General features: G+C 38.3%; 2 protein-coding genes across 2 annotated transcripts in view; both read left to right on the top strand.

Moving 5' to 3' along the window:
* The first annotated feature begins 1,704 nt into the window (after positions 1 to 1,704).
* LOC107732636 (apolipoprotein B-100-like) lies at positions 1,705 to 16,509 on the top strand. The gene is made up of 28 exons (XM_016544035.1): positions 1,705 to 1,835; positions 2,180 to 2,209; positions 2,478 to 2,581; positions 2,664 to 2,809; positions 2,956 to 3,103; positions 3,200 to 3,352; positions 3,450 to 3,574; positions 3,661 to 3,746; positions 3,830 to 4,283; positions 4,369 to 4,483; positions 4,576 to 4,722; positions 4,831 to 5,042; positions 5,116 to 5,311; positions 5,399 to 5,575; positions 5,657 to 5,860; positions 5,991 to 6,158; positions 6,249 to 6,454; positions 6,561 to 6,740; positions 6,824 to 6,933; positions 7,029 to 7,236; positions 7,344 to 7,519; positions 7,627 to 7,784; positions 7,898 to 8,007; positions 8,129 to 8,502; positions 8,600 to 14,635; positions 14,763 to 14,868; positions 15,006 to 15,192; positions 15,285 to 16,509. The coding sequence occupies exons 1-28, from the start codon at positions 1,781 to 1,783 to the stop codon at positions 16,203 to 16,205; spliced, it is 11,292 nt and encodes a 3,763-aa protein (XP_016399521.1). The 5' UTR covers positions 1,705 to 1,780; the 3' UTR covers positions 16,206 to 16,509.
* A 3,331-nt stretch (positions 16,510 to 19,840) lies between these two features.
* LOC107732637 (solute carrier family 22 member 16-like) overlaps positions 19,841 to 23,058 on the top strand; it is a 15,406-nt gene continuing 12,188 nt past the window's right edge. Inside the window, exons 1-3 of the mRNA XM_016544036.1 lie at positions 19,841 to 20,191; positions 20,828 to 21,301; positions 22,738 to 22,855. Coding sequence (XP_016399522.1) covers positions 20,142 to 20,191; positions 20,828 to 21,301; positions 22,738 to 22,855 — 642 coding nt within the window. The 5' untranslated portion in view covers positions 19,841 to 20,141. The remainder of the gene's footprint in view (positions 20,192 to 20,827; positions 21,302 to 22,737; positions 22,856 to 23,058) is intronic.

The raw sequence follows: 23,058 nt of genomic DNA, 5'->3' as shown, positions 1-23,058 counted from the left end.
AAACCTTGGTTTTGTGCTGATGTGAGTGGTACATTATGCTGCACATAGCCATACATAGAAGCATGCATACAAGCACGCACGCACACAGACACTGATATGCTCATTCCCTCATTAACATGGTTATTGATTCTACACACACTTTTATCAGTCAGGTCTCTGCGCCAGACATCATTCATACACTGTAAATAGGTTGCTGTAAATTTTACAGTAACTTACTGGCAGCTGGATGCCAGTAAATTACTGTTAAAATGTTTACAGTATCATTACTGTAATGGCATTTACAGTATAATAATGTCTTTACTGTATTTTATTTACAGTATTATTACCGTATTTTCATTTACAGTATCAGTACTGTAATGGCATTTACAGTACAATGTCTTTACTGTATTTTATTTACAGTAGGGCAAGTTCACTACTGTAAATTGATTTACAGTAGTGAGGAAATACAGTAGTGACCGTATATTTTCCCATAATCCTTTGCTGTTTACAGTATCTTACTGTACATATTACAGTAAAATACTGTTCAAATTACAAAAATCAGTTACAGTGTAGCTGATGGACAAATGTGTGAACCTGACCTCAATACAGGAGACTCTCAAACAGTGCATTATTAGTTCCAGGTCGTAGAAGACAGACTACAAGACAAACTTAATATAAATCAATGACAGTTTGATCAGTGCAACACATTAATTCATACAATTTCTCTTTTTTATTGTGCACGCTTAAGAGACATATTCAAATACACAGGTTAAAGATTCATGTGGCGAATGGCCTCTGCAGATTGAGTGTCTTGCTCAATGCTTTGAATGAGGATAGCATTTCTCTTTTGAAGAGGAGACATAATCTTTCTTGTCTGTTGTAGTACTGTTTAAGTAATCAATAACAAACATTACAAGGAAGGATCCTACATAGTGCTCTATATCACAATAGCTGGTGATGCTTATAAGGATGTTAAGGTCCAATTCTAGAACATGAATAGCTTTCCATAAATCAAAAAATAAATGCTTTATATAAATAACTTTCTGTGTACCCAAGGAGACTTGCCAGGACAAACGTGATTGGTATTAATTCAGCAACACAAAATAAGAGGTTATTGGATAAAGTAAATGGGACAAAAGGGCAGAAGGTTTAATCATTTATTCCAGTATCAGTTTAGTCATGTCTGATTGGCAATACCCTTGGCAAATGCCGTCAAAATAAAATGCAGTCAAATAAATATGTCTGTTCCAAGATTAGTTACACGACTTCATCTGGTTTGGTCCATAATGTCCTACTTTGCAACATCATAAGTAAGAAGGCGTAAAAGAAAGACCTGTCCTGTCGTCACATAACATCACAAGAGGAGCCAGAAGGAACTTGTCGATATGTTACCAATATAAAAGGTTGGTTAAAATATTTTAAAAACAACTACTCCAATTTTACAAATGTAATTATTTTGTATTTTTTCAATAAGATAGAGGTTACATGGATGACAGGAATAAACGAAAAAGGGCATTAATCAACCAATCAATTAACAGATCAAGCAAACCAAGTGAAAAAGCATTTTCCATTTTCTCTCCATTTGAAAAACCATTGACATTACATGAAATAGTTGCCTTTGTCCTGCCACAGAGGCAGAAGATATGAACTTTGGAGTGGGGACTTTACTTTTTTCAGCTACCATCTCTCCTCCCATTCCTGCAGGACCTGCCTTAATATATAAAGCCATTAACAGCAGTAATACAGCAGATCACATCTGAATACGCAAGGGTCTGAAGGAAAGAGCTTAACTGAACCCATTATGGGGGACACTAAGCTCTGCCTTCTGCTGCTTCTAAGTGGAATAGTCTTGACAAGTAAGTACTACTAAGGATTTAATAGAAATATTTGTGACTGTTGTTGGTTTTATATGAAAATATATGTATGTATGCATGTATATATTTGACATTTTAAAATTATTGTGTTTTCATGTTTCAGTTCTAGTAGTTGTCACTTGTTTTTAAAAAGTTTAAAATATTTTAATTTTTTTATAAAACATTTTTATTGTATTACATATTAGTAACTACTGGTAAACATACATTAAGAATATACAATTTTAAAGATGATAAAATTAAGTGAAATTGTCTATGTTGTCATCATGTATTAATTAGTTATGTTTGATATTGTTTGTATAATACTCCTTGCTGTTTGTTCATCTCAGATGCTCAAGATGAGGAATTACCATGCCTTTGTAAGTCATTTCTATTATAATTCTATTTTTTAAAGAAAATATAAATTGTATATATATAAAAAAAAGTTCCATATGGTATTTATTATCCAATGATATTTATCAAGAAAAAGAAAACAAATAAGAAAGCATCCTTCTTTGTGTTGCAGTAATAGTAAAAATAGTTAATTTTGTTTTATAATTTATCTCTTCAGAAAGGCAATTTGAAGCTACAGAAAAGAGGCATGTATGAGTGTCCTTGATATTTAAGATGTGATTTTTGCACCCCTAGTGGCCAAAAGGTACAAGAGCTTCCACAAGTATGAATACACCTACGAAACAGAGTCCTTAAACGCCCTGAATGGAGCAACCAATGGCCCCAAAGCAAGATGCAAGGTATAAATGACGACTGCGAATATATTTAGATTTTTTTTTCTTCCTAAAACTTGAAATTTCATTCATATTCTTTTTTAAACAGGTTGAAATTGAGGTCCCACGTACATGCAGCTACATCGTGCGCACAACGGAGTGCGAGTTGAGTGAGGTGACTGATGCTGATGCAGAAGGAAAGCCTATCTTTGGGCAATCTGCTGGTGCAGACGCTTTCAAGGCTGCCATGGAGAAGTATGTTTCTCAAGGCATTCTACACCAAATAATACACACATATATATATATATATATATATACACACAACAGAATGATATAACAGAATTATTTTAAGCAGATAAGAAAAAAACATATTAAACACCTACCCTGATCTTAATTCTCAGGAACCCACTGAAGTTCACCGCTGAGGGAGACGATGACATCAAGTTGTTTCCTGAGGATGATGAACCAGTCAATATTTTGAACATCAAGAGAGGTCTAATCTCTGCCCTTGCAGTGCCTGTGCTAGAGGAGGACAGAAACAAGAGAATGGTCAGTCATTAACTCTAAACCGTCGCAAAAAGTTTACATTTGTTAAAAGGTTTATATGTATTGACTAATCCATCATGAATTCTTTTCCAAATCCAGCCCACTATCTATGGTATGTGCAAGACAGGCTACACCGAGAACGCCAGAGAGGACATTGCCACCGATGTCACCCTCAACAGAGACCTGTCTAAATGTGACAATTTCAGGCCGGTCAAGGACCACACCAGTCCCCTGGCCCTTATCACAGGCTTGGTAAGTCAACCTGTCTTTGAATAAGACAACAAATAACTGTGCTGGATATCTGACGGTTTCAATAATGTTTGAACTTGCTTGTCTTTTCGTCACACAGCACTACCCACTTGCTCAGCTCATCACAAGCAGTCAAACCTGCAACTACAAGTTTGATAATGCACAGAAACATATGACCTCTGCTTCCTGCACTGAAAACCACATGCTTGTGCCTTTTTCTTACAAGTGAGTTCATTGACAGCTACATGGGTCTTTACTTTTGACTGACCGTTTAGTTTATTGATATGCTTATTCATTCTGATTATAAACAGAGGAAAGTATGGAGTTACTAATGTAGGAAAACAAGTCTTGACTCTGGTGGGAGTGTCTGTGCACAATGACAGAATCTTTGAGCACGGTAAGCAATCATTCAGACACTTAACATCCGTTTGCAGTAATTGCATTTTAATTAATGCTGTTTTCTTGTTTACCAACCTCTAGATGTAGCCAACATGAAGACCCTGCACCTTGATGGAAGCATTGACTCAGTCCATCCAATTAAGGATAAAGAGGTCATGCTGTCTGTTCTACGGGAACTGGCTGGCCTTTCTGAGACCAACAATGGACACAACAGAGCCCACCTAGCTCACAAGCTCATCGCTACAATCCGCAAAATGAATGCTGAAAGCCTGAGCGCCGCTCTACCGGAGGCCCTGGAGATTTCTCGCTCCCTGGTGTACCAGGCGTTGTTCCAGTGTGGCACGCCAGAATGCACCAGCTCCATCTTGCAGGTTCTCAGGACCTTTGACCGTTCCTCTTTAGAGATTGATGCTGCAGTGTATGCCATGGGAATGGTTCCCAACCCATCCAGAGACCTTGTTGCGGAAATGCTGAAGATGGCCAAGTACAAGAACAGCAAGCCTATCTACTATGCTCTCAGCAATGCTGTCAGGAGGTGAGAAAACAGGCACAACTCAACTGTAGTCATGGTATTTGATCTATAAGTGAATTTGAATGTTTATTCACCTGTCTTATCCAAGGCTCTATGAAGCTGAAGGAAGTCTCACCCCTGAGATTCAGGGAGTCGCTGATTACGCCCTTGAACAGATTGGTGACTGCACAGGCGACCAAGAACATGTGTACCTGTCCATGAGGGTATGTTCGACCTATTCCATTACTCATGCTTCACCAAGTTAAAAATAACAGCTGATATGTGGATACAGAAATCTGTATATGAAATCTCTAAGGTCATTGGAAACATGGCTGCTGCCGTCGGAGCCGCAAGCCCTGCTCTGAAATCAGCAATTATCCAATGTGTAAACCAACCTGCTGCATCCCTTGAGGTCCAGCAAGCTGCTATTCAAGCTTTTAGACTCACCTCTGTCCCTGATGAGGTAAACAAGATATATTATCCAATTGAAAGACTTCTAGAATTTTAAATAAATCTAAAATATTTACAATAAATGTATGTTTGGCTAACATAAACTTGCTATTTCTAACAGGGCAGAGAGGTGCTAATGAAGGTCATTTTCGATGGAGCCGCTCCCATACAGAAGCGTGTTGCTGCGTATCTCATTGTGATGAAGGACCCTCAGCCCTCTGAACTGGCTCAGCTGGTTGCTGCTCTGCCTAAAAATGAAAACTGTCAGGCTATGAGCTTTGTTAACTCACATATCCGCAACATCCTGAGCTCCACAGCATCTGAGACTAAGGAGTTAGTAGAAATCTTAATACATTTTAACATCTTAAGTATAAAAACTGTATCTAATTTCTCTTCTGCTTCTCAGACTTAAAGAGAAGATTCTCAATGCCCTTCAAGGCAATGAGATCAGAACTTCCACAGATCCAACAAAGTACTCACGCAATTACAAGATTGGCTCTCTAGAGGGAAATGTGATCTTCGAGTCTGAAGAACTTCTGCCCAATGAAGTCATCCTGGAGATGACCCTGAATGCTTTTGGATATGATGTAGACATGTTTGAGGTACAAGAGTAGTCTACGTTTTTAAATCTTCTCCTTTTGATTTTATTTAGTTTTATATTGATATGTTATTATTTTTTGTTCTTACAGATCGGTTTGAATGGCAAGGGACTGGAACCCACTGTTGATGCCCTAATCGGTATTGATGGATTCTTCCGTGACACTATGCAGAAGACAATTAACTATGCAGCTGATAAAGTGCCCAGGGGCAGCGACATATTGCAGAGCATGTTCCCCACCCTATGGGATAACATAAAAATGCAACAGGTCTTTTACATTTAAAAAATTTGCAAGCTTTTAGCATTTTCTTTGGTTTGGTTTATCACTCACATACCTTTCTCACTCTAGGCTCCTCAAAGCATTGTCAAGGAAATAATGGATAATGTTAACAAGCTCATTCAGAAACTGAAGGTTCAGGATAACCCAGAGGCTATGATCTACCTGAGGCTTCTGGGTGCTGAAATGGGCTATCTCAAAACCAAGGATATGGAAGGCATGGCCAACTCTGCCGCTTTGCTGACTAATAGACTCTTAAATATGTTCCCTGTTGATGTAAGTGAACTGCTTTAAAATACATATTAATGCTAAGCAAATCTGCTTAACAAATAAAACACCATAATAATGAAAAAGGATCATGGTCAACATAAGTTGAAATGTATTGAGTGAATGATTTGTTTTACAGTTCATAAGGAACCTTTACTCAAGTGTCAACAACAACCTTTTCCTTCACTACGTCTTCATGGACAATGAGTTTTATCTACCCACTGGTACTGGAGTTCCATTAAGAGTTGCCCTGTCTGGTACTTTTGCTCCAGGAGTGAAAGGAGGACTGAAAAGTGCCCCTGATATGGTATGGGTCCAGCCTTTTTCTCATTGTGATCAGTAACCAGGGTTTTACCGAGCTAGATTATTTAACCTATTTCTTTGTCTTTTCACACAGAGTGAAATGGCTTTCATGCCATCTGTTGGAGTGGAGTTTGTGACTGAGGTTGGAGCTCTCTTACCTGACTATGTTGAGTCTGGCCTGGAGATGCATACTAACATCTATCATGAGAGCGGTCTTAAAGTAAAGGTTTCTGTAACCAAAAAGCAGCTCAAGCTGACCTTTCCCACACCCCAAGCTCCAACAAAACTCATCAGTGTGACGTAAGATGCTACTGTTAGCACAAAATGCAATCATGATAAACAAACAAAAAATGTAATACTGCTCTACAAATACATTACAGAAATTCATTTTGTTTTCTCTGCACAGTAACTCCTTGTTCTCAGTGACTGGTACTGAAACAAAGACTATTCCTCCAATGATGGAACATGTCAAAGCACAGAAATGCACTCCTTTCTTCCCTGGTTTTAAGTACTGCAGTGCCCTGCAATATTCAAATGCCTTTTCCAGTGATGCCTCTCCCTACTTCCCCTTGACTGGTGACAGCAAGTAAGGAAAATACTGGTTGATTTATTTGTTTATTTTCTTGCTTTTTTGAGTCTCAAAATTTGAACACAGACCTGTGTCTTTAGATTTGCCATTGAGATCCACCCCACTGGTGAGGTTTCTGCATACACAGCTACTGTCGACTATGTGTATGAAGACAAAGTTGATGCGGTGACTTTTGGTCTGAAGGCAGAAGGTAAAGCATTGCTTCACGAAATAATTCCTTACGATCTCGACACATTTTCATCTATTAACTAGCAACTGAAATTTTGCTCTTTTTCCATATAATAGGAGCACCATTTGAGGGCACAGCAAAACTGATGTTCGACAGACAGAAATACAGTGTCTCAGCTGATCTTCAAATTCCTGATTATGACCTTGAAGCTGGAATTCGGGTTCATTCTGTTGAACGCAGCACTCAGAGCAGGGCCACACATTCCATTCAGATTGACTTCATTAACAAGAATATACCTGAGGCATCTCTTGTTGCCCTTGCTAAGTATGCACATGTCTATATTAAATATGTTCTAACAATAATAATATATTTTTAATAATTGCACATTGTACAAATAAACTCATGGGTTTAGTATTTTCTTCCTTCTTTAGGACAGAGTCAATGAAGGATGCCATGCTGCTGGTTCAGCTGCTCATTCCTCATTTTCAGACTGATGCTAAAGTAACTGCACAACTGAAACATGCTGAGGGTCTTACAGTAGAGCTTGAAATTGACCTTAGGCTCCCGGAGAAAACTTCCTCTATTCAGAAAGTCATTCTGAAATATGGTACATTTTAATTTTAACTGTACTTCCTTGAATTCAACTTCAGCTCAAATTCAGCAAATGAACTGGAAGTCCTCTGCTATATTAATTAATTTTCATGTTCTTTTTAGATGCGGAGAAGATTGAGGCTGAGGTCACTTCTGATGTCAGCACTGAGATTCACAACATTATTCCTATGGATGCCATCAAAGCCACAGTCAGTGACCTGCTTGATCAGAAGATTGGTACATCTGATATGATGATCAGTATCTTGATCCAGTCAGTTGAGGTAAATTCAAAATAAATCACTGATTCCCCAAATCCATAAATTCATACAAGTAAGCAAAACATAAAAATACAGATACAAAATTAGAATATAACACATATTCAATAATCATCTAGGTCTCAAATACCTACCTGGAACAATTAGCCACCGACATCCCATATGTCCAGGGCTTTAGGATTCCTGCCCTCCCAGAATTCACTGTCCCTGAGAAGCTTTTCCTGAATGCGTGAGTGAATTAAAAATATAACAATACATTTTAAAATGCAGAAACGTGAAACATATCTATAATGTTACACATACTAATTAATTTTCAGTACATTAATGCACAATTTTATCTTTTTTAACAGTGAGGGTTCTGCTAAATACAAGTTTGGCCAGAATTATTATACCATCTCCATTCCCATTCCTCTTGGTGGGAAATCTTCTGGAGATTTCAACTTCCCTGCTGCCCTGACCACACCAAAACTGGTTGTACCTCAGCTTGGCCTGGAAGTTGCTTCCATTAGTATTCCTCTTCCAGAGGTCTTTGTTCCTGAGAGTCTGTCTCTGTCAGTGCCTCACACGATAAAGGCAGAGATGTCCAGCAAGCTAAGCAGCAACTTCTACAACATGGAGGCAACAGCTTCTGCTGGCAGGGAACTTGGTGAGAAACCAAGCTATTCTGCCAAGATTGAAGCCACTGGAACTAGCCCAGTGGATCTCCTCTCCTTCAAAGTGGAAGGTATTTGTATATTTGTTTGCAACTATATTCTTCCTAAACATTTTTGTAATCTGTAATTAAATACTTATTACTTAAATGTTATTATGCTTATGTTTAGGATCTGTTTTAGTGGAAGAAACACCTGGGGAATCTTTGAGGGCTGAGATGAAATCCTCTTTTGATCACAAGCTAATTGAAGCCAGTGTTAATTATGCTGAGGATCTGACAACTGCTGAAAAAATCGAATTTAAGTCAAGCAGCAAGATTGAGGCAAACAGTCCCTTGGGTCTGAAGATTTTACTGGAACACAAAGACCACATTGGAGTCAATGAGGATGAGATCTCTGGAAACGGAAACCTGATGGGCTCCATCAAGGCTGGTCCTCTGTATGGTGAAGTTGCTCTCAGTCAGTCATTTATTGTACTCCCATTTAAGCCAGAAGTGAAAATCGATTCCTCTCTGAAAGTAGACTCTGACCTTTTCCAAGCAGAGAACACAATTGAAGCGGCGCTTGTCAATGGAGAGCTCTCTGTTATATCAAAAACAACTGCATTTGAGAACACTCTGATACATGATGCAGAAGTTACCTATAAAGGGTCTCTACTTGCTCTTAAGTCAGATACAAGGGCAAAGGTTCTCAGTCTAAACATCCGAAATGTAGCTGAGGCTAGTGCTAGTCCTGATTTGGTCAACATTAAGATTGACACTAATGCTGACACTTCTGCTGGGGATGAAAATCGTGTCCTTTCCCAGTTTATAGCAACACTGGATGCCAATGGGCTGGATGTAAAAGGTGATGCCGCCGCAAATCTGATTGAACACACAGCTTCCCACAAGTGCAGCCTATCCCTGACCAGAGATGGCCTGGCCATGAGTGGCACAACCTCACTGGAAAGCCCTCTCATTCCTTTGACGCTTGAGAACAAATTCAATGGAGACCTTGACACATCAAAGCTTTCCTTGTCAGCTGAGACGAAGGGTAAATTTATTGAAATGCTAATTAAAAATACAAATTCTCTGTCTGCATCCCTATCCTCGGTAGCTTTCAACTCCATAACGGATCTTGATGGCGATGTTGTAATTTATAATCATGACATCTCCATTCAGATTGAACCATATAGTACTTCAGTGGCAATCAAAAATAATCTGGATGTTCTGGATATCACTCTGGTTAATGATGCCCAGTTTAAGGCGCTTCCTTACACAGCTGACCTGAGTGGTTTTTGGAAGCTTTCCTCTGGTGCAGATGAGCTGAAGCACACATACGATATCAGATATGAAGATCTGGTTGTCACTGCCAAGTGTGGTACTACTGGAAAACTCATGGGATCTCACATGAGCCACAACACAGAAATCGAGGTTGCTGGACTATCAGTCACATTCGGCAGTGATGCACTTTTAAATTCACAGTACCTACGCTTCAATGGTAACTTTCATGCCACTGCTGTTCCCTTCAGATTCAACGTTGACGCCATGGCCAATACAGATGGTGATTTGTATCTGTATGGAAAACAAAGCGCACAAGTTTACACTAAACTTCTTTTGAAGGCAGAACCACTTGCTTTTGCACACTCACACGAATGCAGAGTCTCAACAACTCACAATTTGGACAACGGTCTATCAATTGAAACCAACCTTGACAATAAGATTGATACTGTTCTGACACCATCTGAGCAGCAGGCCACAGTGAGAGTAAAATCTAAGGTTAACAACCATTTCTTCAACCAAGATGTGAGTGCTTACAACAACCCTGAAAGACTTGGAGTAGAACTGTCTGGATCCACCATCACAAACCTCTTCAATAGAGTCGACTCTGACAACCAAGAACACTTTTTCTCAGCCTTCCTAAAATACGATAAAAACACTAACAGCCGTGTCTTTAGCCTGCCATTGATTCAGCATTTTCCTTTGGACCTGCAACACATTAAACTTACAATTTTAAGGATTGCTGAGGCCATGCAGTATTATATCAACCGAGAAGACATTATTGCTGAGATTCAGAACCTGGCTAAGTACATTAGTGATTCTGTGAATGAGCTAAATCTGGAGGGGAAACTCATCAAGATGAGCAAAGACCTGATTGCTGTTTATGAGAAGTATGGATTTACTCTGGATGACCTGGAGGCTGCTCTGATGAATCTAAAGCCTGTTTTGTTGAAGCTAGTCACTGAACTGGACACTCGTGTAGAAGAGATAGAAAAAATTGTGAGAGAAATGATTGTAAGTGGCACACTATCTGACACTGTAATACAGAGACTAACAGAAGAACTGAATGCATTCAATGAGAAATATGACATCAGAGCCATAGTTCTTGCTGTCATTGAGGCTTCTGAAAATTTTATTGAGCAGATTGATGTAACGAGACTGAAGGGTAGCAGCAGTGCCCTCTTGCAAGATCTTGAGGAACAATATGCTATTAAATCCACACTGGAGAAGATTTTGAGTGAACTGAAGCAGTTTGTTGCAAACTTTGACCAAGGAAAGTTCATTGAGGATGTGAAGAACTTTGTTACCTCTGCCAACTTCAAAGACTATGCAGACAATTTGGTGGCTCAAATCCCTACAGAGGAAATACGCAAGACTGCTGAAAAAGCAAAACAAGTGCTTACTGTACTGGGAGGGAAGCTGAATGCCGTCTACAGCAATGTGAGAGAAATCCTGGTGAAATCTGGAGTTGACAAGAAGATTGAAGCAATTCTGAAAAAGGTTGTTGAACTTATTAAGAAGTTCAATATTGAAGAAACTGTTAAGATTCTTGCTGGCTCTTTGAAATCTATTCTGACCCCCATCACAGAGCTGCTGGATAAGGCCATGACCTACTTGAAAACAACAGAGGTAAAGGAAATCATTGAGCATTTAAACAACTGCCTAAACTATTGCATCAGATATGTTAGATCATTTGACTACAATGCATTTGTGGATGAAGTCAACCAGAAAGTCAAGGAGTTGATAAATGATCTTTACACCATGAGTTTGTCACTTGAGATCCGGCAAAAGCTTGATGCAATCAGAGAATTTGTCAATTATGCTCTGTCATCTCTTACTGCTTGCATTGAGGAGCTGAAAACAATCAAAGTTGCAGATGTGGTCAAAAACATCAAGGACATTGTTGATAGTGCAGTCTACATTGACACTGAGGCACTTACAGAGAGCATCAGGAAGAGAATTACAGACATGGATATCAGAGAAGAAATCATGCGACAAGTGAGTGGTATCTACACAAAGGTAGTGGCCATTGCAACAGATGCATGCAGTGCTGTTATGGAAATAATCCAAACCATCCTTAAAGATCAGGCAATTGTCAATGAGATGAAGCAATTCAGTAATGGAGTCAAGACAGGACTGAAAACAGCTGAATTTGAGATCCCATCTTTCACTTTCCCACTCACAAACCTTGTTGTACCCTCCATAAAAATAAGTTTAGAGAAGCTTCAGGAATTCAGCCTCCCTTCTACACTGATTGACCTACCAGAGTTTACCATTCTGCAATATTACACAGTGCCACCAATCAGAATAGAGTATGATGATATAAGGCAGGGACTATTAGACCTATTAAACTTCATTGCCAATTATGAAATGCCACCTGTTGACGCCATCTTTGGAGACCTAAGAATTATCTACCTACCAGAAATCTCTGCCATCACACTCCCAGAGATCAGTTTTCCAGAGATCTCCCTCCCTGAAATTCCTAAATACTTTCCAGATCACAAATTCCCAGACCTGCAGATCCCAGAATTCACTCTCCCTGCAATACCTAGTGAGGTCATGATGCCATGCTTCGGAAAGCTGTATGGTGAGGTTAGGGTCACCATTCCAATTTTCAACATGAGAACTACCATGGAATTCTTAAACTCTACTGAAAGTGCAGAAACGCCTCAATTCACTGGGCACATTACCTCACATGGATCATCTGAATATGACATTCTTAAATACAGCTTGGATTCCACAGCTCGGGTTGCCATCCCTAAAATGAGTCGTGTGATTGTTTCTGAAACTCTGAAGATCACTCACAGTGTCCTAGCTGTTGAACATCAATCCTCAGTGTCACTGTACGGCTCCTCAGCCCAGGCTGTGTCCAAGAGCAATGTGAAGATAACTATCGCCTCCCTTAGTGCTAACATTGATAACATGGCCTTCTTTGCACTGGAGGATGGAATGTCTGCAAATATTAAAACACAATATACAGACAAGGTAAGAATTCCTGTGCTCTCATGGAACAGTGACCATTCCTACACTAATGAGATCACTCTTAAGCAGGATGGCTTAAAAATCCTTCTGACCATGACGGAAGAAGCAAAGGGCCAAATATCTGTGCATGACAAGTCTGATGATATCACCATCAAGAGTATCTCAACTATTATTATTACTCCAACAACAGCCACGCTAACCATTTCTACAGATGGCGATAGTGAATCTTTAAAGTTTAAACAGAAAATAAAGGCTGAAGGTGTTGCCCTAAACTACATCGACTTTAATGTCCGTATTGAAGGAAATTATGATACTGGAGACAATTACTTGCTGAATGCTTCTGGAAAGGTTGATCTCAGAGAAATGAAGATAGTGACGAAGGCAACCTATGACACAAAGTTTGTTGGATTGCTCAGTGGTACATTTTCCAGTGCCTTCAACATATTAGTGCAACCCTTTGAGGTGGTCCTTGATTTCCAAAACAAGGCTAATACTAAACTCAGCTTCAAAGACCCTCTGACTGCCAAGATTGATCTCCAGAATGATTATGCTGTTATCATAAATACCGACGTGCAGAAGTTGAGCACTGTGGCACTTGCTCGTTTCAACCAGTACAAATACAGTCACAACTTTACAGTTGCCAACAACGGAGATGAGGCTGGCATTTACGCTGCAGTAAATGGAGAGGCCAATTTGGAATTCCTGACGGTCCCATTCAGCATCCCACCTATCCAGTTTGAAACATTAACTATGATTGTTGATACTCCAGAAATCAGCAACATCAACCTATATGAACATACTGGCCTTAAGCATTTGTTGACCAACTTTGACCAGGCTATTGATGTAGATGCAAAGATTGTCTACCAGAAGAGCAAAGCTGCACCCATTATTGATCTTGGTCTCATTAACATCCACCCTCTGGGTGATTTAATCTCTGAGGTGTCATTCAAGTCCTCTATATTCAGCCTTAATGCTAATGCTGGTATCTATGGGAAAGATAACCCTGTGATTCGATTTGGAGCAATTACAGCCTCTGAGTTTGAGGGACTGAAGGCCAAGCTTGAAGGAACCAGCAGTCTGAGCACCAAAAGTGGATTCAAATTAGCCAATTCTGTGGCCCTGGAAAATCGCCACATTGAAGGAACCCATGAAAGCACTGTAACTATAAACCCAGATAACTTTGAAGTTGCACTGTCTATGAACACAGCTGCAAATATTAACCTACCCATTCTTACAGCTAAAGTCAACCACCAATTTACTGCTGACAACAAGGCCCATCCAAAAGCTGATTCAACTTTTAAGACAGAGTACACATTTGACGTTCCTATTATTAAGCTTGTTGGTAAGGGAAATGCTGAAAACATCTTAAAAGGTGAAGGAACTCTTACGTTTATCTCTGCGGAGACTCTCATAAAGAGCACCATTGATGGAACATTCCTAGATAGTGGTATTGTAAAGGGAGCTCTGAATTATGACGAATCCATCTATCTGAATGGCAACAGTTTGCGATATGCTCTTAAGACTTTTGCCGATGGCAACCTGAATTATGGAGATCTCAAGGTAGCGTTTGACGTGGATGAAAACCTGTCTGTGGAAACAGCTATGGAACACATTTATGCTATGTTGAAGTTTTCTTCCAAGAATGAAGCAAATATTGGAGGTTTTAACACAAAGGGAGATCATACTGGCCAGGCTACAGTTGATCTGGAGCTTCTAAAGTCATTGGTGGCTGATATGAAAATGCACTTGTCTCAGCCAAGCACCTTTGGTGACCTTAAGATCTCTGAGATGGTGTTGGTGGAGCTTAGTGTACCCAAGCAGAAAATTGACTACACCTCAAAGATCGTCTCTCCAGTTTACACCACAGATGTTGTTGCAAAACTAGATGGTAGTGCCCCAGTTTACAAGACTGTTCTCAAGGCTACAGCCACTTCACCAGTGTTGCTCCTGGAGTACAATCTTGACAGTAAGTATCTGCAAAGACAAAAATACAAATACATATAGATCATTCAGTGATACTAATGTTTACTAAGAGTAAATTACAGTATTTTTTCTAAGTGTGCTTAATTGATTTGTGCTTTCACACTAAACAGGCTCCATGGGTACTACAATGGAGAATGGTGCCCTTGTTGTAGGAGCAAATGCTGTACTTACACATGCTGACTTTACAATGGACATCAGCAATGTTCTTCGTATGGGGTAAAAAAAAAAAACACTTCTGACTTTTAATTGAGTTATAAGTAAAAGTTTTGTATTAGTCTTACAAGTGGTTTAGATTATAACCAATTCTGTGTGTAAATCGTAATTGTTAAGCTCGCTTATGAATTTTTGTTTAGTGATCATAGCCATAACCTGAATGTGGACATCACCAGCCCAACATTCACCGATGTAAGCTTTCGCTATGCTGCTCGAATCGATGATGTAAGTGCCTCAGTTTCCACACCAACAACTGGCCACCTTGGCTTCTGGCTTCAAGGAAGGATTCCATCTGAAATTAATGCGAGGATCTACAGCCGTTATGCTGTAAGTGGCATTTCTTACATTACTCCTCCAAAATGAGCTATTAAATCTATGCTAACAACTTTTGTTTCTATATTGAATTGCATTTTCTGCAGTCTGCACCAGGAGATGATGTTGAAATTCTGAACATCAGAGCTGTACCAAAGGGAGATGAAAAAGTACTGTTGGTCAGCTACAATATACCAGCCACACGAGATTTGGCCGAAGGCTTTATGGAGAGGCTACCACTTATCTCATCCCACGTTGAAGGATTTGCTGAAAAATATGGCATCACTGATGCACTAAAAAGACTGTTTAAGATTCTTGATGAAGTTCTAAATGTTTTAAGAGATGCCCGCTTTTCTGCTTCCTGGCCTAGCCAAGAGCTTAGTGAGCTGTCTAAACTTTTCAGAAATTTAGTTGTTACATACCAAAAGACCATCCAGGTCCTGCTCGATGCTGCCATCAACTTCCTGAGAGAGACCAAATACAAACTGCCTGGAATGGATGAGGCAACACTGCCTGAAATCTGCACAAAAATCAGATTTATGATTACGGAAATGCTGGAGAAACTCGCTAACAATCTGGAGATGTATTTCTCTCCCATCTTGGAGAACTTCAGCACAGTTGAAATGACATTTCCCTCCGGAAAGGTCATGACTGTAGCCGAGGTGCAAGAAAATGTGAGAAGTACCCTGAGAAGTCACCTAGCTATGATAGCAGATGTGATGAAGCAAACAAAAGGCCTTGATGTGTTTCTTGAGAAACTAGGACAGACCCTACGAGAGGTTGTTGATAAAGCACAAGAAGTTGTAGACAGCATTAAATCCGACATCTTAGAAGTTGTTGCTGCTCCCCTTAACACTTTCTACAAGAAGCTGCTGCAGACCTTCAATGAATTGGGTACAATGATTGTCATCTTAGTTTTGTTTCCTTTAGGTGAATTATATAGCATCATTTTGACCAATTGGGAGGCATTTATTAATGCAAACGATGGAATACAGCTAATTGAGCTTCCTTTGCCTTTTTTCCAGTAAGCTGGTAATTTTGAACAAACATTGAATGAAGTAAACACTACCGTCTTTTGGAAAGAGCATTCTTAAATGGACATTCAAGCCAATGGACACTTAACTGAAGTGTAATACCAACATGTATATAAAGCAATCACTGATGCCCTAAATGTCTCATTATTATGCTGTTGTATTGTTCTATTTGTATAAATGATTATTCAGAAACTAACCTTGGTACAAAAATGTCAATTGTGACATAGTTTCATCCTTGTTCTGTATCTGATATTAATGGCATGATGGATGAGGCTAAATAAAGAACTTTTATTATGCAGTACCATGCATCTTTTTATTTTGTTCCTCCAAAGATGGTAGCCTGTTGATTTGGACAGTTTAGCAATATGCTTGAATATGATTATGAGCAGAAACACACATTTCTTTCTCAACAACATGTATTGCACAATAATAAATGTTAGGTGCTAACTGTTAAAACATTTCTCATACTAGTAAGTATGGATCAGATATAATATATTGTATAATGGTGGATTTAATAATACAGCAAAACCTGCATTTCAAATTACTACCTCTCAGTACATGAGCAGGGAGTCACTTACACATTCCAGAACACGTATTTCACTAAAACCGTGCACAATTTACATAAAGAAGTACCTAAAGGTTTGTTAACGGTCAAAGCATTTTTACTTTCACATTTTTGTCACAAGTTTTAAATTTTGTCATATTTTGGACATCCCCCTCTTATTTCATATTTGACTTTAGTTCACTTTTGTTTTACACATTAACTTGAACGTGGTATGGCCTACAATATTTGAGATTAGGATTTTTTTCTTTATTTATACAAAAGGCACATCTCCAGTATACAGTAGCTTTACTCTGCTCCCTTGTGGTGAAGACACTGAATTGTTTACACATTGAAAAAATACCCATATATAAATATAGAGGATATGAAATAAGTTATGCAGTTATAATATTGGCTGTATAGACCTACCAATCACAATTTAAACACTGTTGACAATCTTGTTTGTGTATTTTTGGTTGTGGATGTTGGGGTAGTCCATTTCTTTGTAAATTTTCAGTAAATCATCAGAAGAAGAAAAACTCCTCATACTTTTTGCTGATTCATAACAGACAAAATGTGAAAGATAAAACCATATAATAATTTCAAAATAACACAAGTACTCAACAACAGTACAAATCATTTTTGTGTGCAAGTTACAATTTATAAAATAATTCAGAATAATTCAGAAAGTTTTATAAATGTATTTTTTTCAGTATAATGATACAGTTTTCCTTTTAGCAGGAATCATCTTATAAACCAACTAAATAATACGGTATGTGATTTTGTCCTTATTTTGTCTTGTAACCAATGCTTTGAAATGTGAACACACCAGATGTTGAATGTTCAAGTGAAGGTTCCTCTGATGTTTCTGTATACTATATGTGTGACTGTATGAGTACTTACCTAACCACATTTTGGAGACAAATTTGTACCTCTTTTCTAAAAACAGCATATATAGGTAGTTTATATATAGGTATACAGTGGGTACGGAAAGTATTCAGACCCCCTTACATTTTTCACTCTTTGTTATATTGCAGCCATTTGCTAAAATCATTTAAGTTAATTTTTTTTCCTCATTAATGTACACACAGCACCCCATATTGACAGAAAAACACAGAATTGTTGACATTTTTGCAGATTTATTAAAAAAGAAAAACTGAAATATCACATGGTCCTAAGTATTCACCCCCTTTGCTGTGACACTCATATATTTAACTCAGGCGCTGTCCATTTCTTCTGATCATCCTTGAAATGGTTCTACACCTTCATTTGAGTCCAGCTATGTTTGATTATACTGATTGGACTTGATCAGGAAAGCCACACACCTGTCTATATAAGACCATACAGCTCACAGTGCATGTCAGAGCAAACGAGAATCATGAGGTCAAAGGAACTGCCTGAAGAGCTCAGAGACAGAATTGTGGCAAGGCACAGATCTGGCCAAGGTTACAAAAAAATGTCTGCTGCACTTAAGGTTCCTAAGAGCACAGTGGCCTCCATAACCCTTAAATGGAAGACGTTTGGGACGACCAGAACCCTTCCTAGAGCTGGCCATCCGGCCAAACTGAGCTATCGGGGGAGAAGAGCCTTGGTGAGAGAGATAAAGAAGAACCCAAAGATCACTGTGGCTGAGCTCCAGAGATGCAGTCGGGAGATGGGAGAAAGTTGTAGAAAGTCAACCATCACTGCAGCCCTCCACCAGTCGGGGCTTTATGGCAGAGTGGCCCAACGGAAGCCTCTCCTCAGTGCAAGACACATGAAAGCCCACATGGAGTTTGCTAAAAAACACCTGAAGGACTCCAAGATGGTGAGAAATAAGATTCTCTGGTCTGATGAGACCAAGACAGAACTTTTTGGCCTTAATTCTAAGCAGTATGTGTGGAGAAAACCAGGCACTGCTCATATATATATATATATATATATATATATATATATATATATTATATAGGTAGTTTAACAGTTTATATAGGTAGAAAGATGCCTTATACCTTGTCAAAAGATACAATGTCTTTGATGCTTATGAATGAATTTTCTATTTCAGCGATCTAGCTATTTTAGTAATGAGTTGTCTGTGATGTCTGTATATGATTTATGTAGAACATTATGTCATATGTACACTCTACTGTGACCATGTGTTTAAAAGGTTAAAATCAGGAGGGAGAAGAGGTTAGAAGTCCTCACATTCAGAGACTGACAGAAGGAAGAGTTAGGGTCACGATAAATCAAACAACAGTGTGTCTGTAACAATAATAATGACTTGCCTGATGAGTCATTACATTCAACTAGTTCATTAAATCAAGGTTCACATAGCCTACTGTAAATTATACTGAATATGACTTTCATAGTCATTCAGAGTAGATCTAAACATTTTACATTTAAAACTTACAGTTTGTCGTCACTCCTTCAAAAACGGAATATTTTTGAACATTTATTTCTCTGTAGACTTAACTTACTATTGAACATCTCTACTTCTGTTGCCCAAGAAAGAAAGTTACCGAACACACAGTGTCACACTACATGACGTAGTGTAGTAGTGTTAGTGTTATGTTCATCATAACAGCTAGCCTATTACACAAATATGATGAAACTATAATTTTAGTTCGAAGGACGATTATACTAATCTACACTTATTTAAAAACCAAAATACAGTAGCCTAAAAAACACTGACAGAGAAAACACATTTGTGGATTTACGCTTTACTCTAAACCACATTTACTGAGATAAAACCATTGTCATAGATTTCCCATGTGATCTAGCCTCGATCTTCTATATGATCGATTAACAAAGGATGATAGACTGATTGATTTACAGAGAATGCACTCATTGATTGAATTAACATATTAGCTGTAATAGTAAATTTGATTAATGTAAGTTTATTCTGTGGAATTAACATATGCTGTATGATAAAGAAAAAAAAAACTTAGGCTAAAATGTATTATAGGCTACTTATGTCTCAAAAAACTATACAACAGATTTCACTAAGCCTAGCCCTAAATGATTTATTAATACTCATCTCACGTCACGAGGATATCCAGGGGGCTCCACGAAGTATCTTGACAATGATTATAGGCTACTCTGGATAGTCTGACCAGAGTTACGTACGATGGAAGCAGAAGCCAAACCAAACTGGCACACTTTAGGCATACGAGGATGAGCAATATGATCTAATTTCAGCTGTTCAGGGCACTAGGGTTCTTGATTCTTCGGGGTGTCGCATTACCAACCGTTACCTGAACTTTTTGGGTTTAATCGTTGCTTACCTTGGAGTGGAAATTTCCCAACCGAAACCGCCCCTCCTACTACTAAGATCTATCATAGCAAACATGTACAAATTGAAAAGATTCAACTAAGACTCCTTCACACTCTTCAGGATCCTGCACGAGCTGAAAATGACCACCGGCATGGAGCGACTATTCGACCAACTTGGACACTTTAAAAGGTACCCATTTGTTCCTGAAAAGTGTTTTATGGCGATCACATCATAACTGTTAATATCTACTTCGTGTCATCGTTATCGCATGAATGATGCAGATTTCTCATTATGTCGGTGGCCTTTGATAAGTACCCGTAGCTCGCATGCGCTCTTGATGTAAATTTATTAGAAACGTGACGTAAAAGAATAGCCTATCCAATCCTGTACAATGTAAACAATGTTCGTAATATTAAGTTAACAAAAAACTGAAGGTTACCTTGCTATATCGGATATTTTATTTTAAAAGATTACCAAGCTTTTAAAAAAATGTTTTAGAAGTAAAAAGAAAAAAGTTATGCATTGTCTTATGGAGAAGGTAACGTATATATTTTTATGAAAAATGTTGCACAATATGTTAAAAAGGATATCACAACTGTAAATGTTCTGGAAGACCAGTGTAAAATTCACTGACACTGCAATGTAAAAATGCAAACAAACTTCAATTGCCTGCATGCCAATATTTGCAAAATATTAGTCCTTCTTACAATTATTGTTTGACCTGCTTTACAGACATCAATGAATAGTTTATTTAAAAATTTATATTCGATGATGTGTGCTTTCCTGTCAATAACTAACTTTCTTTTGATCCTTCTTTTCCTTCAGGTTTCAGGCATGTCTTTACTTTGCGGCTATTTTCCAGGTCATCTCTTGTGGAATACATTACCTGGCCTCGGTTTTCTTAGTTGAAACACCTAAATTTCTTTGTGACTCTCCTTCAAATATCACAAACGTTCTATATAGGAATCACTCATTGACGTCGTTGGCAGATATATGGACTCACTACAAGCCAGGTGATGGACCAGTGGTTGTACAGACAGCTGGAGGAGACCAGTGGGAACTTAGTCCTTGTTTAAAAGCTCTGCGGCTTGATGCCATCAATTTTCAATACGAGTTTTTTGGGAACAAGACTGTGGAGTCATGTGGTGGCTTTGTCTATGATCACAGCGAGGTTGAACAGAGCATCGTAACAGACTATGACCTGGTGTGTGAGAAGGAATGGCTGGCCAAGCTTGCACAGCCAACTTTTATGCTGGGAGTTTTGATTGGAGCATTGGTGTTTGGGGACGTTGCAGACAGGTAAATTGTCTGTTGCATTTGTCTCCACAACAACCACTTAATTGCATATAAAAACACATCTCAAATGTATTCAGATAAATCAATGAACAAAAGAACAGATACTTTCATCAGTGAAAATGTAATAGTTTAATATGGTATGTATTCAGTGAATAAAAGTTACCCTAGGGGTTGAAATAGGCTTGCAAGAACATAGGACGGTCAGCACAAACAGGATTGAATAGTTATTTAGGACAAAAAAGCATTATTTGTTATACAGCAGCATGGTTAGGCATCTAATTAAGGGGATTTATCCAGTTGTTAAGTCCAGAAATGGATTGTCAATGTATTATTACACAGTAGTTGTTGACAGATCAATGCACAGAAATCATGATTATGGAGTGTGACAAGACAAGTGAACTCTATATGCTGTGGCCACATTATACCTGAACATTTAATATGGCAAGATGGTTTACAATTGGCAATTATTTGATTCTGCATTAAGATAACTAAGAGCACAGAGAGAACTGTACAGGATGTGAGAAATGCAGACACTGCATGGCTGCACATAAACAGGATATCACAGGTTCACATTCCATAAAGACAGAATGACTGTTCATTTCCATTCTAGACAGCAGAGAACTGGAGCAACTACTGTGTATTTGTACATGTTTATCATCAGATTGGTCATGGTTGTACAACAGTAGAAGAGTATTATTTTGTTCTGGGAATGTTTATCCATATTACTACTGATTTAACATTTAAATGAATGCATAGGAATGGAATCAAATAGAATGGTCAAAGGTGAAGTCATGCTGGTGTACATAAGTGAGCGGTAAGTGTGATTTGACCAAGTACAACATGTTCCTGGATCAACATCCTTGTTGATCCTGGAACATCATTCCAATCAACCAATCAGAATTGAGAGATAACTTTTCAGGAAATGTCAGTTTTAGGCTTACAATCAGGATTAGGTGCTAATCCACCCTTGTTAATCAGCTATCATTTCCCTCTGATTTTAGGAATAAATTATGGGTAAGGTTAGGTTTAGGGGTGGGGATTGGGTTAAGTCTGTATTTTTGGACAGTAATGTTGATCCAGGATCAACAAAAGATGTTGATCCAGGAACATGTCTTACTTGGCAAATTCACGGCGACCATTTGTATGCAAAAAAAAAAAAACAGGCCATTGGTTTGCTTTGATAATACAGTTATCCTGCTTGTACTTAAACAGCTGTTCACACATAAATATCAAATTGTAAATAGTGAATCTTTCTGAATCTTAGTGAATTCAACTGACTGAATGGTACAACCAGTCTCTTTTCATGCTTCAGTTGAAATGAATATAAAGTTTATAAACCAAAAGTTTAAATAAAGCCATTTGTCTATGGCTACATACATGTTTCTGTAGGTAATTGAAAACATTTATAACGTGTATATTTTTGCTTTTCCTTTTTCCAGAATTGGCAGGCGCCCCATTTTGATGGCTACCAGCTTGTGCCAGTTTATTTTTGGGGTCACTGTTGCATTCACAGGGAACTACTACCTCTTTGTGTTGATGCGTTTCCTTCTTGCAATGGTAAGTGGATTGGTCCATATTCTGAATATTTTAGAGCTGTTAAATCGATAAATCACGATTAATTGCATCCAAAATAAAAGCTTGTGTTTACATGATATGTGTATTTATATGTATATGTAAATTCACAAGCATACATGTATATATTTAATAAATATTTACATATATATACTGTATATATATATATATATATTTTTTTATTTTTT

Source organism: Sinocyclocheilus rhinocerous, unplaced genomic scaffold (assembly GCF_001515625.1).
Source record: "Sinocyclocheilus rhinocerous isolate Xijiao unplaced genomic scaffold, SAMN03320098_v1.1 scaffold1542, whole genome shotgun sequence".
NCBI lineage: Eukaryota > Metazoa > Chordata > Actinopteri > Cypriniformes > Cyprinidae > Sinocyclocheilus > Sinocyclocheilus rhinocerous.
Note: the sequence above shows the minus strand (reverse complement) of the source record. Positions and strands in the feature narration are given on the sequence as shown.

Bases quoted from the DNA above. Each gene is read 5' to 3' on its own strand.
- LOC107732636 (XM_016544035.1), top strand. From the start codon at position 1,781: ATGGGGGACACTAAGCTCTGCCTTCTGCTGCTTCTAAGTGGAATAGTC. The intron at 3,353-3,449 runs GTAAGTCAACCT...TTCGTCACACAG, and splicing joins TGGCCCTTATCACAGGCTTG to CACTACCCACTTGCTCAGCT. The intron at 4,484-4,575 runs GTATGTTCGACC...GAAATCTCTAAG, and splicing joins ATGTGTACCTGTCCATGAGG to GTCATTGGAAACATGGCTGC.